The 14392-nt window shown below is 42.8% G+C and overlaps 1 protein-coding gene across 1 annotated transcript; it reads left to right on the forward strand.

Annotated features, from left to right (window-relative positions):
- Positions 1-2725: 2725 nt before the first annotated feature.
- On the forward strand, positions 2726-6968 carry TMEM100 (transmembrane protein 100). Its single transcript, XM_010578670.1, has 2 exons — positions 2726-2761; positions 6055-6968. The coding sequence occupies exon 2, from the start codon at positions 6117-6119 to the stop codon at positions 6519-6521; it is 405 nt and encodes a 134-aa protein (XP_010576972.1). The 5' UTR covers positions 2726-2761; positions 6055-6116; the 3' UTR covers positions 6522-6968.
- Positions 6969-14392: the final 7424 nt, after the last annotated feature.

Consider the following 14392-nt stretch of genomic DNA (forward strand, 5'->3'; position numbering starts at 1 on the left):
GCCCGGGGCCCGGCTCGCCGCGCCGGCGGGGCGGGCTGGGCTTGCTCGGGCACTCCAGGGAGGCTCTCCGCTCCGGCCGGCGGGTCCTGAGGCGGTTCCTAGCACCGCTCCCTCCTGCGTGGCGCAGGGCTTCTCCCGGGGGATGAAGTATTAGAAGGAAAAGCTTCGGGGTCTCCGCGGTCGGAGCTGCTCCCGGCGGAGCTGCGCCTTTTCGTTACTGGCGGGCTGTGTAGCAGCAAGCGGGCGTAAAGCTTTCCGTGCTTCTTCGCGTCTCTTCTGCCGGGCATAGGTGTTCGGGGACAGGCGTGACACGCGGCGGTTTGCCCTAGGTGTGCGTGGCGTTTTACAGACGCGTTTGCAAGTTTGGCAATCTGCAGATAACGAAGTTTGTTTGTGGAGCGGTTTGGTTGGCTCCCATCCTACCCTCCAGCTATGTCTGAGAAACGAAAAAGATGTGAGAGCTTAAATCTGGTAATCATATTACCCAGAAACTTGGTGGTGGAAACTTACGGCATCCTGAGGGTCAGGCAGTTGGCGTGGGTGTGATGTGTTCTTCTCCTACCCCTGTAGTTCAGGGCCTGATCCTGGAGTCTTGTAAGTACAAATTCTAGTTATGTATTTCCAGGAGCATTCACATGGGCAAGAGCTGCGGGATTGTGTTCAGGATTACTATAGTCTGTTGAATTCCAAATGAACTCTGGCTCTCCTCTCAATACAGAAGGACTCCTTATGCTGTTTTCCATAGTCACTTTAATGCAAAACCAAGTGTGAAGCATGACCATTATGATTTATTGGAATTTTAGATAAGCAAAAAAGGGTGTCTGAAATACATGCAAGACAGAGAGAATCAGGTCCGGAGCCTGAAGGCAGGAATGTGTCCCACTGGTTCTGAGTAAAATGCAAAAAAGGAGAAAGGATCGTAGTGGCTGAGAAATACCAGCTCTTTGCACTTGCACAGGGATATTCAGTATGTGGGAAGCCTCCTGAGAGAGCACCACATGAAATCATTGAGAGTTAAAATATTGGAAGCTTAATGTATAGATTTCATGTGTTTCTGCTTCTCAGCTTTGTGGTGAGGGACACAAGGAGGAGGGAAGAAATCCTGTCTAAAAAAAATTGCTGTCAGTCAGGTTTTTTGATAGACATTCATTTAAAAAAATTACTTAAACTGTATGGAGTCAAGGACAAATACAAATAAATTGTATGTATCTGACAGAGTAATTAATCTTTTCAAAGAATGATGCTAGCAGAGTGGCTTAGGGGGCACAATTGCACTAGGAAGAGCTTTTCAAGCAAATGTAACCATTCTTGTAATACGAGTGGAAGCTGACTGCAAGATAATTTCAGAGGTCTGCTTTTGTTTTAATGTAATCTAGATAATTTGTCTAAAGTGGTGTTTGGGGGGGGATTTCTGCATTTCCCTCCAAACTTTTCAAAAAGTTAAACTAATTTCTAGGTAGCGCGCACAAGAATATAGTCAAGGACACAAGGAGACTTCCTTATTATTATCTAACTTCAATAATAGGCTAAATATACTTCAGCTATGTCACAGGCTTGTTCCAAGGATCATCTAGAGAAGAACAGCAGCAGTTTGTGCCTGTAAACGTTTGTGCTTGTGAAATGATAGCATGGTCTAAATAACTTAAAAAGAGAAAAAGCCCTTAAGTTTATCATTATATAAACTTATTCTCATGAATTTATTCTCATCCCCACTTGGGACTCCTGCTTCAGTGTCAAAATGATCTTCCATAATCATGCACATGTAGAAAGGGAATGTTGAATAAGATTAGCAACATAAATCTCTGCTGCTTCATAAGTTTTACCCAGCTGCTTGGTGATTTCACAGCTGTTTCTGCAGTTGATAACAATTTCCATCGCTCTGCTTTCTGCAGAGTTGTCACACTGCTCTGCCTGCAGATTCTGCCTTGTCTTTATTTGAGTTATGAATCTTATTTTAAAAAATCCAATAACAGAAATGAATAGTAAATATAATGGACTTATGTTTATTACAGTGAGTTTTTGGACTCAGTTTGCCTTTTTTTCTGAGAGACATTTTCAGATTATATTACTTAGGTTTTGTTATAGTAGAATAGATTTTAAAGGGTTTTTTAGTGGGAAGCTTGTTGTCACTGTCAGTTTACAGCTGGGAAAACCAAGGCACAGGGAGATGAAGTGATTTGCTCAAAGAAACTGGAGACATAGAGGAGGCAAAACCCCAAGTATTCTGAGTTGTGATTCACATAGGCAAAGTGGGCGATAGAAACGAAGTTAAATGAGATTTTTAACTATAGAAATTTGTGTGCATTACCTTTTCCTACCTAGCTCTTTCTGGGGGACTTGCCTGGGTTGTGACGCTTATCATCAAGACATCGCATCATCAAAGGAAAATGTTACATAGGGCCAGAAATGGGTGGCTGCTGCCAAGAAAAGAGGCAGAAACCACTAGGAGAGCCAGAGGGAGAACATCTCCTGCTTCGGTTAGGTTAGGAGCAGGAGTCAGCATACAGCGGCAGCTTTTCCATGCAGGAGTTTTTTTTCTTAAGAAGTTGATAAATATCCAACAACTTTTCTTGTAGGAAACTTCCATGCTAGAATATTGCCACCTCCAATTCATCATTCAGCAACATCTGACACTTCAAAGCCTGGAGCGGCTCTTACTGCTGCATGACTCTGCCTTGAACTGACATATGAGACATCTTAAGCAGTCTTCCTTGGCTTCCTGAGCTAAAGGATTTTTTACGATGGATTTCTCATGGACCTGGTAGGTGTGCATGCTGTTGGATCTCATGGCTTTTCAGTAAATCTCAGCTTACGCTTATTAGTGGGCAAAACATTCCTCTCCCCTTTATCCAGTGTTAGCCACAGATTGCCGCAGAAACACATTCTTCCTCCAAGTCAAAGTAGCTCCTTAAGACAGTACTTCTAGTATGATTAGTGAGAGGATGCTGGTGTTGCTGGGTATCTTTGCCTAAATTTCTTGCTCTGAAACTTGAACCAAGTCACCTGTTGGCATAAGTCAGAAGTGACTTTGCTGGCACTGAGGATCTAGTGCCCTATTTTCTAGGGCTGAATACCTTTACTCACACTTCAAATAGGTTCTGTTGTTTATTTAACTTACAGTATTTCAATAGAGGTTTGTTTATTTGTTTTATATGAATGCTTGTCTGCTTACATCCTATTACAGGCAAGAACTGTGCTCCTCAGAAATCAACAGGTATTTTGCCATTGACTTAATTTTGGTGGTTTAGGAGGTTTTTTTTAAATTCATGTTAGTTTTGACTGTATAAATATATCTTCTTCGTAAATCTCTGTACAAGACATCTAAGAGATGTAATGCTCATTGGGGATGTATCTGAAGCAGAGGGACAAGGACTGTAGAGACAGGAGTAAATATACTTTGATTGGATGTTAAAGTTTTTCAGCATAATCATGTTTATTATGAGCCCAATCCAAAACTTTTTCAAGTTATTGGGAAGTTTGCCTGTTTCTGTGACTGTTAGAAGAGAGTATATGGACTTTTGAATAGTTACTACAATGTATTTGGAACTAAGAGACCTTTTATATGGAAACCAGTTAATTTTTTTTCCCCCCACAAATTTAATAATAAAATGTTGAACAAATTGAATATGTTTAATGGTAAGATCAAAAAAAGGTGACATTTGGGGACCACATTCTCCCATTGTGCTGAACTTCTGTAACATTTTATGCATAAGTAATGCAGCAACATAATGACACCAGTGTGAGTCTCACTGCCATGTAAGTCATTACAGAAAATGCAGAACTTGGGCTCAGATCCATGTGGGGACAGATCCATGTGGGGACAGATCGATGGCGCTCTAGAGCAACCTCATGGCTTTCCTGGGCTCTTTCAACTGATATAAAAGGTGCTTAATCATGTGTTACGATTCGAAGTACAAAGCAACAGAACCTAGGAGAACCGAGGATATCTAAGGCGTCAGCATAAATATATTTGCTTTGTCCGATAAGCACTGATCAGATCCTCTTCCTGCCCTTGGAGATACCAGGTACCTTCACAGAAACACACAGAATCACAGAATGCTTGTGGTCGGAAGGGACCTCTGGAGGTATCTGGTCCACCCCCCATCCTGCTCGAGCAGGGTCACCTAAAGAAGTTTGCCCAGGACTGGCCAGATGGCTTTTGAATATCTCCAAGGATGGAGACTTCACAGCCTCCCTGGGCAACCTGTTCCAGCGCTCAGTCACCCTCACAGTAAAAAAGTGTTTTCCTGATGTTCAGACAGAACCTCCTGTGTTTCAGTTTGTGCCCTTTGCCTCTTGTGCTGTCAGTGTGCGTGCTCAGTGTGTGCTCGGTTGTATTGTGCTCAGTGTTGTCATTAGGGAGGGAAAGGCTACTCTGTCTTGTAGCTGCTGAGCCCCTTGCAGGATTGACCCCTGAAGGTAGCTGTGTACAGCAAGATACAATATTGAGCTGAGCACTCTTCCTTAGAGAAGTAGAACAAAAGCTTTGTCAAACCAGATCTGAACTTTCCTTCTCTCATTAGGGTTCAAGGAAACTCAAACACAAACTCTCTGACTAGATACAGGGTATAGCCTGTTTGTGCGTGTGTTTAAAAATAGTGAAGTCCTCTTTCTTGCAAAACACGCAGTCAGTTATATGAGGTACCGAGATACAAAACCAAGGGCTCTCCACAATGGATGAATATATCTTAGCAACAAGGGTGGGAGTGGTGGGAAAGGAAAAGGAGAATACAAGTATCTGGCAATTAACTTCCTAGTCACAGATGTGAAGGTGATAAAAGTGATAAAAGCATTACTGCATTGCCAACACTCTTCCTTGTTCTCTGAGCTGCGTATCATGCTGCTCATAAGAGCAAAAGCTACACAGCCCGTACTGGAGAGTGGTGCAGGAGTCCTGTGAGCTACTTGCAGGAGGAAAACCTAGTGGTTCCCGTGTCCCAGGCTCTGTTGTATGTGGTGGGGTGCACTGAGCGCACAGCCTGGTCCAAGGCAGCACAGCCGTCAGAGGCTCATCGCAGTCTCTGGGGCGGCCCCCACACCACCAGAGTCCCAGTGAGATGGCCGAGGTCTGTCACGGCAGCCTGTAGTGGTGGAAAGCCACGGGCTCGGCTTGCCCTGATCGGGTGGACTCCAGTTAAGCACTGGGTTCCATGGAGCCAAAGGCTATTTTGTCTCATAATGTGGAAGCAATCAAACTGTGCATGCTGTCTGTAGGACTGAGAGTGTGTATACAATATGGAGACAGGAGGACAGCAACTTACTGTAACTGAGATGAGTGAATATGACTGCAAATCTCCCTCCCACACAGTAACATGGATGTGGGTCATGGACTTATAAGGGACCCATTACTTTTGCATTAAGCCGATTTAAATGGCAAGCTGACAGTCTGGCATTGATGTTGCTGTAACGGTAGGTTCACCAGCTTTCAGCTGGTGTTTGCTGAGTGCAGGGAATTGTCTTCATCCCCATTCCCCCCACATCCGTACCTAGTCATGACCATTTGGATTTTTTTGCAAAGTAGCACTTGCACTGAGAAAGGGTTCACTGTTCAGTCCTGGTTTTTGCTGAGCCAGTTCTTGCCTATGTTATTGTGATGTGCATTGGAGCAAATCTGTGTAATGTGTGTGTATAGGTGTATATATGAAGAAACAGTGTGAGAAAGTGCATGAGCAAGAGTAGAATTTTTAACCAAAACAGCCCGTGAACTTCACCCCCTCATCAAAAGATGTAATGCCATTGAAATCTAAATTACATCCAGAAATACTGACTTTAGGATGTAACTTAAACTGGGATTTGGCCCACAACACTTTAAGGTTGGTGTCTGTCTTAGTCTGTGACACTGTTCTTTCTAGCTCTTAGGCACCTGCTGATGACTACTATAAGATTTGATTCAGATCCTCCACAATCGGCAGTGTTACAAATAAGCTTGTGCGCAAATCCTTGTGGGGTCAGAGTGTCTGCTTGTTTGCAATCCTGAGTGGGATACTTCTGTGTCACCCATTTGTCACGTAACGGTAATGCTTCTTAGTTGAACTCATGCTCTTCTCTCCACAGTGCAATGCGTGCTCAGCAGAGCCTGCTGTAGCCTGAGAATTGACGAAGTCAAGACAATCAAGATGACAAACGAACCTATTAAAGAGATCCTGGGTGCTCCAAAGCATCCTGGTTCTGTAACCGTGGAGAAGAGTAATAACAATGACTGTGTGATAACCACCATCCCTCTTGTCAGTGAATGCCAGCTGACTGCAGCAACAGGGGGAGCAGAACTCTCCTGTTATCGCTGTACCATTCCCTTCGGTGTGGTTATCCTCATAGCCGGCATTGTGGTTACTGCTGTGGCGTACAGCTTCAATTCCCATGGATCAATCATCTCAGTGTTTGGATTAGTCCTCTTGTCATCAGGACTCCTTTTGCTGGCTTCTAGTGCAGTGTGCTGGAAAATCAGGCAGCAAAACAAGAAAGCAAAGAGGCGGGAGAGCCAGACAGCACTTGTGGCAAATCAGCGAACCTTGTTTGGTTAAAGACAACCAAGAGAAGGCTGGACAGAAGACAGAACCTTTGTAAGTCAACTTGACTATTTATCAATACGAGAGAATGCAGTTTTTAATTTAACTTTGGAAATGAACTGAAATGAAAATGGAATGGATTGAGAAATATGCTTTAAAACTCTGCAAGTGCTCTTAATATTTTTCTTACTGCAGACTTGGTAGTGATTCTTTCCAAGACGGAGGAAAAAACAGTTTTCCTTCACAGAAAAGTGTCGTCATAACTGCAATCATCATAACTGCATTCTCCAACATGCTGATTGTGTTGGAAAGTGAACTTGTGAGAACTAAGAAAATAATTTGAACTGACTTGAAATGCCAGAGATCTCCTTAAGATACACACTGTGACATTTGACCAAGGGAGAAGTCATAGCATTTGAAGTGACTACAATCTTACGGCCAGATTGTCTGTGACTTAAATTGTAGCTCAAAAGAATAAAAAAAAGGCAGTAACAACCAAACACACTGCAGATTGCTCAATAAGCTGATTCATATATTTTATGTAACTTTCCCCTCCCAATATCTGTGGTACTTTCCCCCTTTTTTAAACCAACTAATATTAATATTGTTTTACTATTGAATAGAAATAGGTAGAAATGTGTAATTATATTGTCTAACCTAAATAACGAGGTATGATTATATCTTAAAACATGAGACTTTTTTTGTAAATTAATGTGGTCAGGTTTAGCACTTTTGATTATTTTGCTATAAAATTAAAAAGTAAATTTCATTAAAATAATATTCAGTGCTGCTAGACCTTTAGAAAATCTTTTTTTATTGCCATCAAGATAGCTTGTATCTTCAACTTTGACTGCTTTATGATTCTATTTTTGTAGAACAACATCTGTGACAATAACTGTGAACATATGTACTGCTGATCTCTTCCAAAAATCTCTGTAGACTATGGATTTTGATTTGACAGCCCACCCCTCTTGTAGCTTGATTAACAGGTCAGTTATTGAAAAATCGTAACAGTCAGTTCTGCAGACACTGGCATAGCCAGTTTTAGACCAACTATTAATAATTACTTGTGGAAGCAAAGTCATCTGTGTGGTAAATGTTTGTTGAATGAGCTTTGCATTTATGAACCTTCACAAAAAGCGGGTGCCAGGTGTCCCCTGTGTGCGTCTGAGACGTTTGATTCTGTAACTCTTGTGTTCTAGAGGTATTCCAGCTTTTCTCAGGTAATGAATAATTGAGGGGCTGGTCCCAAATTGAAATTGAAGCAAACCAGAACATTATTTCTTCATCTATGTCTTGAAGGACAAGTGGTGCTGAGCCAAGTCACAGACTTCCACCCCAGCATGTATGAGGGTGTCAGAAGGCAGAGAGGCTGCATGGAGTCCCCTTTCTTTTTTTTTCTTTCTTCTTTTTTTTTTTTTTTTTTAATCTTCCCTTACTTTTCCAGACTCAAAGGAGCTGGATGTGATTTTTGCTTTCCACTGCTACAGCGAGCGAGGCCTCGCTAGCGTGCCTCCTCTTTGCCCTCCAGAACCTCTGGCATCCACAACGGCTGTGGCGATGCCGCTGCAGAGCACACCTGCTGAACAGGTGCCGCAGGAGATAGCCTTCTGCAGGTCATCCCGGAGCCGTACGCTTCTCTTTCTGAAATCACCCAGGCATTCTGGCTTAGGTGCCGCCTTTTCCTCTGCCCTCCGTGGTTTAAGCTTGTTACATCCATAACTTATCCCCGGATTTGCAAAGTGCACTTCGTGTTTTAAATAGAGCAAGCTATATGTATGGGAGGGGATGTTTGGAGTCAGTATTTGCGTTGCCACACTCCGTGGTTACCAGACGCTATAATAAAATCACTTGCATCAGAGGAAAGCTGACAACACATTTTAGCACTTCCATAGCCCTAACTTAATCACGGCAGGAAGCTTTCCTGCTGCTAGGAGAACATGTTGCGTCACCAGAACATCTGACACCGGTGTCTAATGTCAATCACTTTGCTTAAGGTCATTAAAAATATTAGGGTGTCCCCTTACGATGTACAGGTTTTGCATGAGTGACAATTCATGGGAAATGCATAGCATGATAAATAATGGAACAGGTGGACTAAAGTGGTGTCTTTCCTGTTTAAAATGAGAAAAGTGATTGACATTAGCAAAACTGGATAAGCTAAATAGGGCTGTTTATTTTTTTTCCCCCTGGGAACACAATAGTTTTTTCTGACTCCTCCTTCCCCCTCCCCATTTCTTTTTCCTCAGTGGAATTTTGCGGGCTGCCGAGAAGAGAATTGCAGGGGCTGTAGAGATGCAGTGATTTCCGCTAGACAAGTGTAACAGCTCAGCCCCATGATTCCCAGGCTGAGCCCAAAGCAGAAGCAGCCTGTTGCCCTCTTCAGAAGTCTTTCTCATACATGGGTCGTCCCTTCGCCATTGCTGTGATACAGGCGAACTTGCGTTGCGGTGTGTGGAAGGAAAGTAGAGATGCAAGGTGAGGCTCTGCTCCAAGTCAAAAGAAAAGGCCAAACTCAGTGGAATGGAGGCAATGGGTTCTGGGGAGCAGTTTTTTCAGGAAAGGTAAATTAACAGTGAGTACGAGTCACTCTGCTACTACTAGAGGAGATTTCCTTTCCCTTGTCTCTGCTCTCTTTTATATTTGCCCTGCTTATACAAAGACACAGCAGAGTGCCTGCACCGCCCTCTGCCTTGCTAGTTGTGGGGCATCTAGGCATTAAGCAGCATGTGAGCAGTGACAGACAGCATTGCAATGACCCTAGGCATGATCCCCTAGCATAGCAAAGCTTCAGATGCAGCATGGTGTCCTGTAATATCAGCTAACTGACAGGTTGAGAGGCCTCTAGGTAATATGGGGCTGCTGTCGCACACACTGCTGAGCTCAGTAGCATCAACTGTATCCTACTGAGAGAAGGTACATGCACAAGCATTTTCGTGTTGAGCAGTGAGTGAAAGCCTGTGCAGGAATTCACTCTTGTTTGTCCTTTATTCAGAGAAGCAAAATAGTAACTTTATGGGGAAGAAGCCCAGCACCTGGTCCTGGTGTCCTGCAGGAACAAGGCAGAGGTTGTGAACAGCTTGGTCAGAGACCTCATGCTGCTGAAGATATTTTCACATTTCATCACTAAATTGCCATGTGGCCTTAGAAACTGGCACAGACTTCTCCACCATCATTTGTGTGCATTGATTTTGGGACAATCTGAAGTAGTAGTAGCATCTTTTCTGAATGAGCAGTGATAATGTCCAACACAAGTCTCACAGTCTATGTTTTTTCTTCCTGCAAATCTACATATTACAGACATTTTCATTACTATCCCTCTCTCTCCTTGTCCTTGTTCCAACACAGAAACAATACATTCTTTTTAGCCCTTAAAACCCAATCATTCTGGGAGACGTGCTACATGAGTACAGTGTGGTAGGCTTAGCACCTTCATTTTTCCAGAAACTGGTGGTATTGTTAGATCTGAAATATTTTTTACAAGGACACACTTACAATGCTTTTACAAGGGTCAGCTCCCTCAGACTGGTCAGCTACAAACAGCAAAATTTCTGCTTCAGCTTTTGAACTCCATGACCTAACCTGGACTGATTTGGGGTTTTGAGCCTGGATGCTTGGTCATGTGGTCCACCGAGTCTTTGATACAAAGCCATTTGGAACTCCACAGTTGCTGTTTCTCATGGGAACCTGAGAGGCAAAAGTCATCCTGGAGGATGCAACCCTGTGGAGATCACAATGACTTTGCAGTTCAGAAACACCTTCCCTTCTGGTGTGAAAAGGCTTTGAATGCGACAAATGGCATTTAGGTTCTGGGAGAGGTTGGGTGGGAGCTGATGCAAATTTTATTGTCACAATTGCTTGTCTCTCCCTTCCTGAAAGCTCTGGCAGCATTGCGCAAGCAAAATTGCCCTCACAAGGATAGAAAATTATCTAATAGGGGAATTGCGCTGGTGTACTGGGCAAATGTTACGGGGATCTTAAATAATAATTTCAAAACCTAACCACAGGAAATTGTGTCTGTAACTACACCCTGTATTGCTATTGTACACAAAGCCAGTTATAGCCCGGGACAGTATTTTAAAATAATAATCAGTTTGGTATGACAATGCTTAGTATTTGTTCAAGTCAAAACGCCCAATTTACGATTCCCCAGTCACTTAACTTGTCATGTTTTGTACGTGACTGTGGTTCTAATACCATAATTTGCCAGGTTTAAAAAAAAAAGGAGAGAGAAAGGTTAGTTTTGTGGAGTTGTGTCAAGAATTAATTTCTCTGCCTTGGACGCTTGGGAGAGCTCCTGTTACCAAACAATGAATGTACAGTATTACTGCAGGTCTACAGAACATGAACCAGGCTCAGAGAACGGAACGAAGAAAGGCCTGAGAATTTCATCAGGATCCAGAAGGGTCAGGCCAGGAGCAAGCCCTCTGGAATATCCTGTATACTTGCCTCAGCTTTCCTTATCCAGAGTCGAAGTCCAGGGCTACTGCTCCTTTAATACCTGAGATGGAGGTTATTGCATATTATTAGTAGGTTTCGCTTAATTTGTTTGTACAATGGGCTCCAAAATAAGAAGATAGGTAACCATCATTTTGCATACATATTTCCAATACCTCTGATGCCTTTAGATTGTAGGACATCTTAGCTATATCGGTATAAATCTTTGTCAATTACAAAGGGCTTTTATACATAAAAGTACATTAACATATCAGGAATTGCACTGTATGATGTGAAAAATTATATATATCCTGGCAAAACTCTTATGTGTAGACTAAATCTTACAGGCTAAACCATATGGGAGAACAATGGTCTTAAACTGCAGAATCAACTTGAATTTTTGGCTTTTATTCAGGTTGTTGATGTCACTATTAACATGACAGAGGACCTAATCCTTCCTCTTGTGAGTAGCCAGTTGGAGTCCTATTGTCCTAACTCATGCATCCAAAAATTTGCATTTGTGGCAAACATGGCATTTTTGAAAAACACTTTTTGGATTGATTGCTTTCACTTCTTAACTCTTCTGTGCTTTCTAGAGTAAGAGAAAAAAAGTATTAAACTTTAAAAACAGAGAGGAAAAGAGGAAAGAGAAGAACACACAACAGCAAATGTTGGACACTACCTAAAGTCAGGAGGGATAGTAGAGCTTTACACAAGTGCCTTATTGGAAGGCAGAGACCTTTAAAAATATGTAAGTCTTGTTACTGATACATCCTTGGCTGTACCCTCAGTTTCATTCTTATAAAATGCCTGAAGTCCCCAGGTTAACATCAGTCTTAGATCTCACCTAATATTTCTTCTCCTTTTCTGTTTCCCAGGAATTAGTTAGCTCAGGAAAAGGCGGATGTTTAGTTTCTTACCATCTTTTGCAATCTGATTGAAATTAAAAAGGCCATTTGGGATTTGCAGAGGCAGCGCCCCCATGGTTTTGTAAGTTATAAGGTATTTAGCCACAGTCTGCTCTTGAAGACGTAGGCACTAACAAAGGTAAAGATTTCTGTACTGCAGCAAGAGATGTCAGTGAATAATCTATTAAAAAAAAAAAGTAAATAAGACCAGAGCGGCCCTTCACCACCTTTTCTCAGCCACATTCCCTTTCAATCTGAAGGCCCGAGTTTGTGAATAGAGTTAACAGCTTTCCTGGAAAACTGGCCCATGACATTATTTCCTTGTGAACTCCATCCACCTGTCATGTTAGGGCTTGGTGCGACGCCAGCACTGGCAGGAAATAATAGGCAGCAGGATGCTGGTGTGTGTCGATGGCCCTGACCCTCCCATTCCTGAACATGAATAAGCTTCGAGCTCACAAGGCGTCACAGCAGCGCGGCTTCTGGGCCCACAGAAACGCATGGGTGGGATGCACAGCCACTAAAATAACATCCAGCCGGCTGAGCCGCAGCAACAGAGCTGCATGGGAAGAGATGGTGTCACATTCTTGCTGCCTGCTGCTCTTTGTTCTTTTGCCTGTGCTGGATAGTACAATGGCTGCTTAACAAAGAAAAAAAAGTACAAAGTATGCTTGTATGTGAATTAGCTGAGATTCACCAAAGGAACACAAAAGCTTCATTGAACAACTTTCACCACTTCTTGAGGGAAATGCACTGGCGAGGGAACATAAGCTATCAGCTTGAAATGGTTTGTGACTAGCTTTCTCCTGATACTGTGCTATTGTCCCTGGGAAAGGTAGTTCAATTCAGTATTTAGCAGGACAAACTCTTGGGAGATTAAATGGTGAATTAAGGGAGCCCAAATCATCCCTTAAATGAGGCTTGGGTTCAGTTTGTGACATGGTGCAAACTGAAGTGTGCATTCTTCAAGACAACCCCAGCAGCCCCTTGTCAATCTGAATAGTTGGCATCCCCAAGTCCTTCATAGACATTGGGCAGGGTGCAGAGAGGAGGATAGGAAGATTTCTTATTTCCACTTTCCCGTCTGCCAGACCACATGTGACAAAATCTATTTAGGTTCTCAAATGGCAATTCTTCTCTGCGGTACTCAGAGTATTAATCTGGAATATTAGTCCTCTTGCTCCTCATCTGAAAGCTGTAGGAGATATTTGTGCTGTCCTGAAGAACATCTCATTTTTAAACCCCAAGTCACTAGTCCATTTTTTAATATCTTGAGTTGTTCTGTATTGGTAAAAAAAAAAAAAAAGAGAGAAAAGATCACATATACATACACACATAGGCTTCTTTGACTACACATAGGGGCAAATAGCCTGAGATATGTGTACTTCTAATGCTTGCAGCATAAAAATGCACTCCCCCAAAGGAAGCTTATTCCCAGGACTGATGGCTGAGAGCCAGAATAATTGCTGGAAGGGCCGGGCATGTTGGGAGTGCAGCTGAAATGAAAGTTTGTTTGAAAGCCAGTGCTCACCATCTCCCCACTCTCTTTGCAGTCTGATGGTTAACAAAAGTCTGATCCCACAAGCTAGCTCTGGCTTCTTGTGGTGAGATGTCTGCTCCTCTGAATGAAGCCATGATCATTTTTCCTCATCTTCCATATAATGGTAGAGCTGAAATCCCACTCTACTTCACATCATGTAACTCAAGAGCTCCTCAGTTAAGAGTGCTGGGGTCAGATACACAGTCTGTGTGAATAGGCTTAGTCCTCGGGAATATATGGGGTATGTTATGTATGACCATCTGTGTTGCCACTTCTGTTTTGTTTTTAGCTAGATAGAGACAAAATTCCATTCTTTGCCTACCAACTGATGGTGCTTCAAAGAGTGACCTCTGCTATCACACAAGCAAAGGGCTTTTCAGCCATCACTCTGGCTTGTAAAATAAATTTGTAAAGAAACATCCTGATCTCTTAGTGATTTCCCTATAAATAGTTTTCATAAGAAAGTCCAATGACTGGATCAATTGTTGCCTGATCTGCAACAAAACTGGTACAGCTTAAGTTTAATGAAATCCAGGCTTGAAGCAAACCATCCTGTCACCCCTTACCCTTTTTGCCCAAAGGCAAAACTGCTGCAGTGAATAATGTCATTCCTGTGCAAAGATCAGAAAGACGGTGAAGTTATTGCTAACATTTCAGCTCTTGCAAGATGAGTGATTTGCCTCTTAAAATTAAAGAAAAAACCCCAACAACCTAGAAAAAAAGCTTACCTTCCCATGGCAAAATCTGTCATTTCTTCCACCACAGCACACGACAGGCATCGTAGCCTCAGTTGCCACCAGCTCCAAGTATTGTGAAAGACGTAAACCATCAGTCTTGGGCACAGCATTCGCATTCACATTCACTGACCTGCTCAAGTTCTGCTCCACTGTGTGCTGACATCAGCTGGGCTATGACGGCTTTTCTGAGCAGCCACCTCTTCTTCACTGTTGCCTGGGCTGCTTGATCATGCCAGGCAGGACTAGTGGGACTTATCTCCAGAC

This window comes from Haliaeetus leucocephalus, unplaced genomic scaffold (assembly GCF_000737465.1).
Source record: "Haliaeetus leucocephalus isolate CR32 unplaced genomic scaffold, Haliaeetus_leucocephalus-4.0 Scaffold646, whole genome shotgun sequence".
Classification (NCBI taxonomy): domain Eukaryota; kingdom Metazoa; phylum Chordata; class Aves; order Accipitriformes; family Accipitridae; genus Haliaeetus; species Haliaeetus leucocephalus.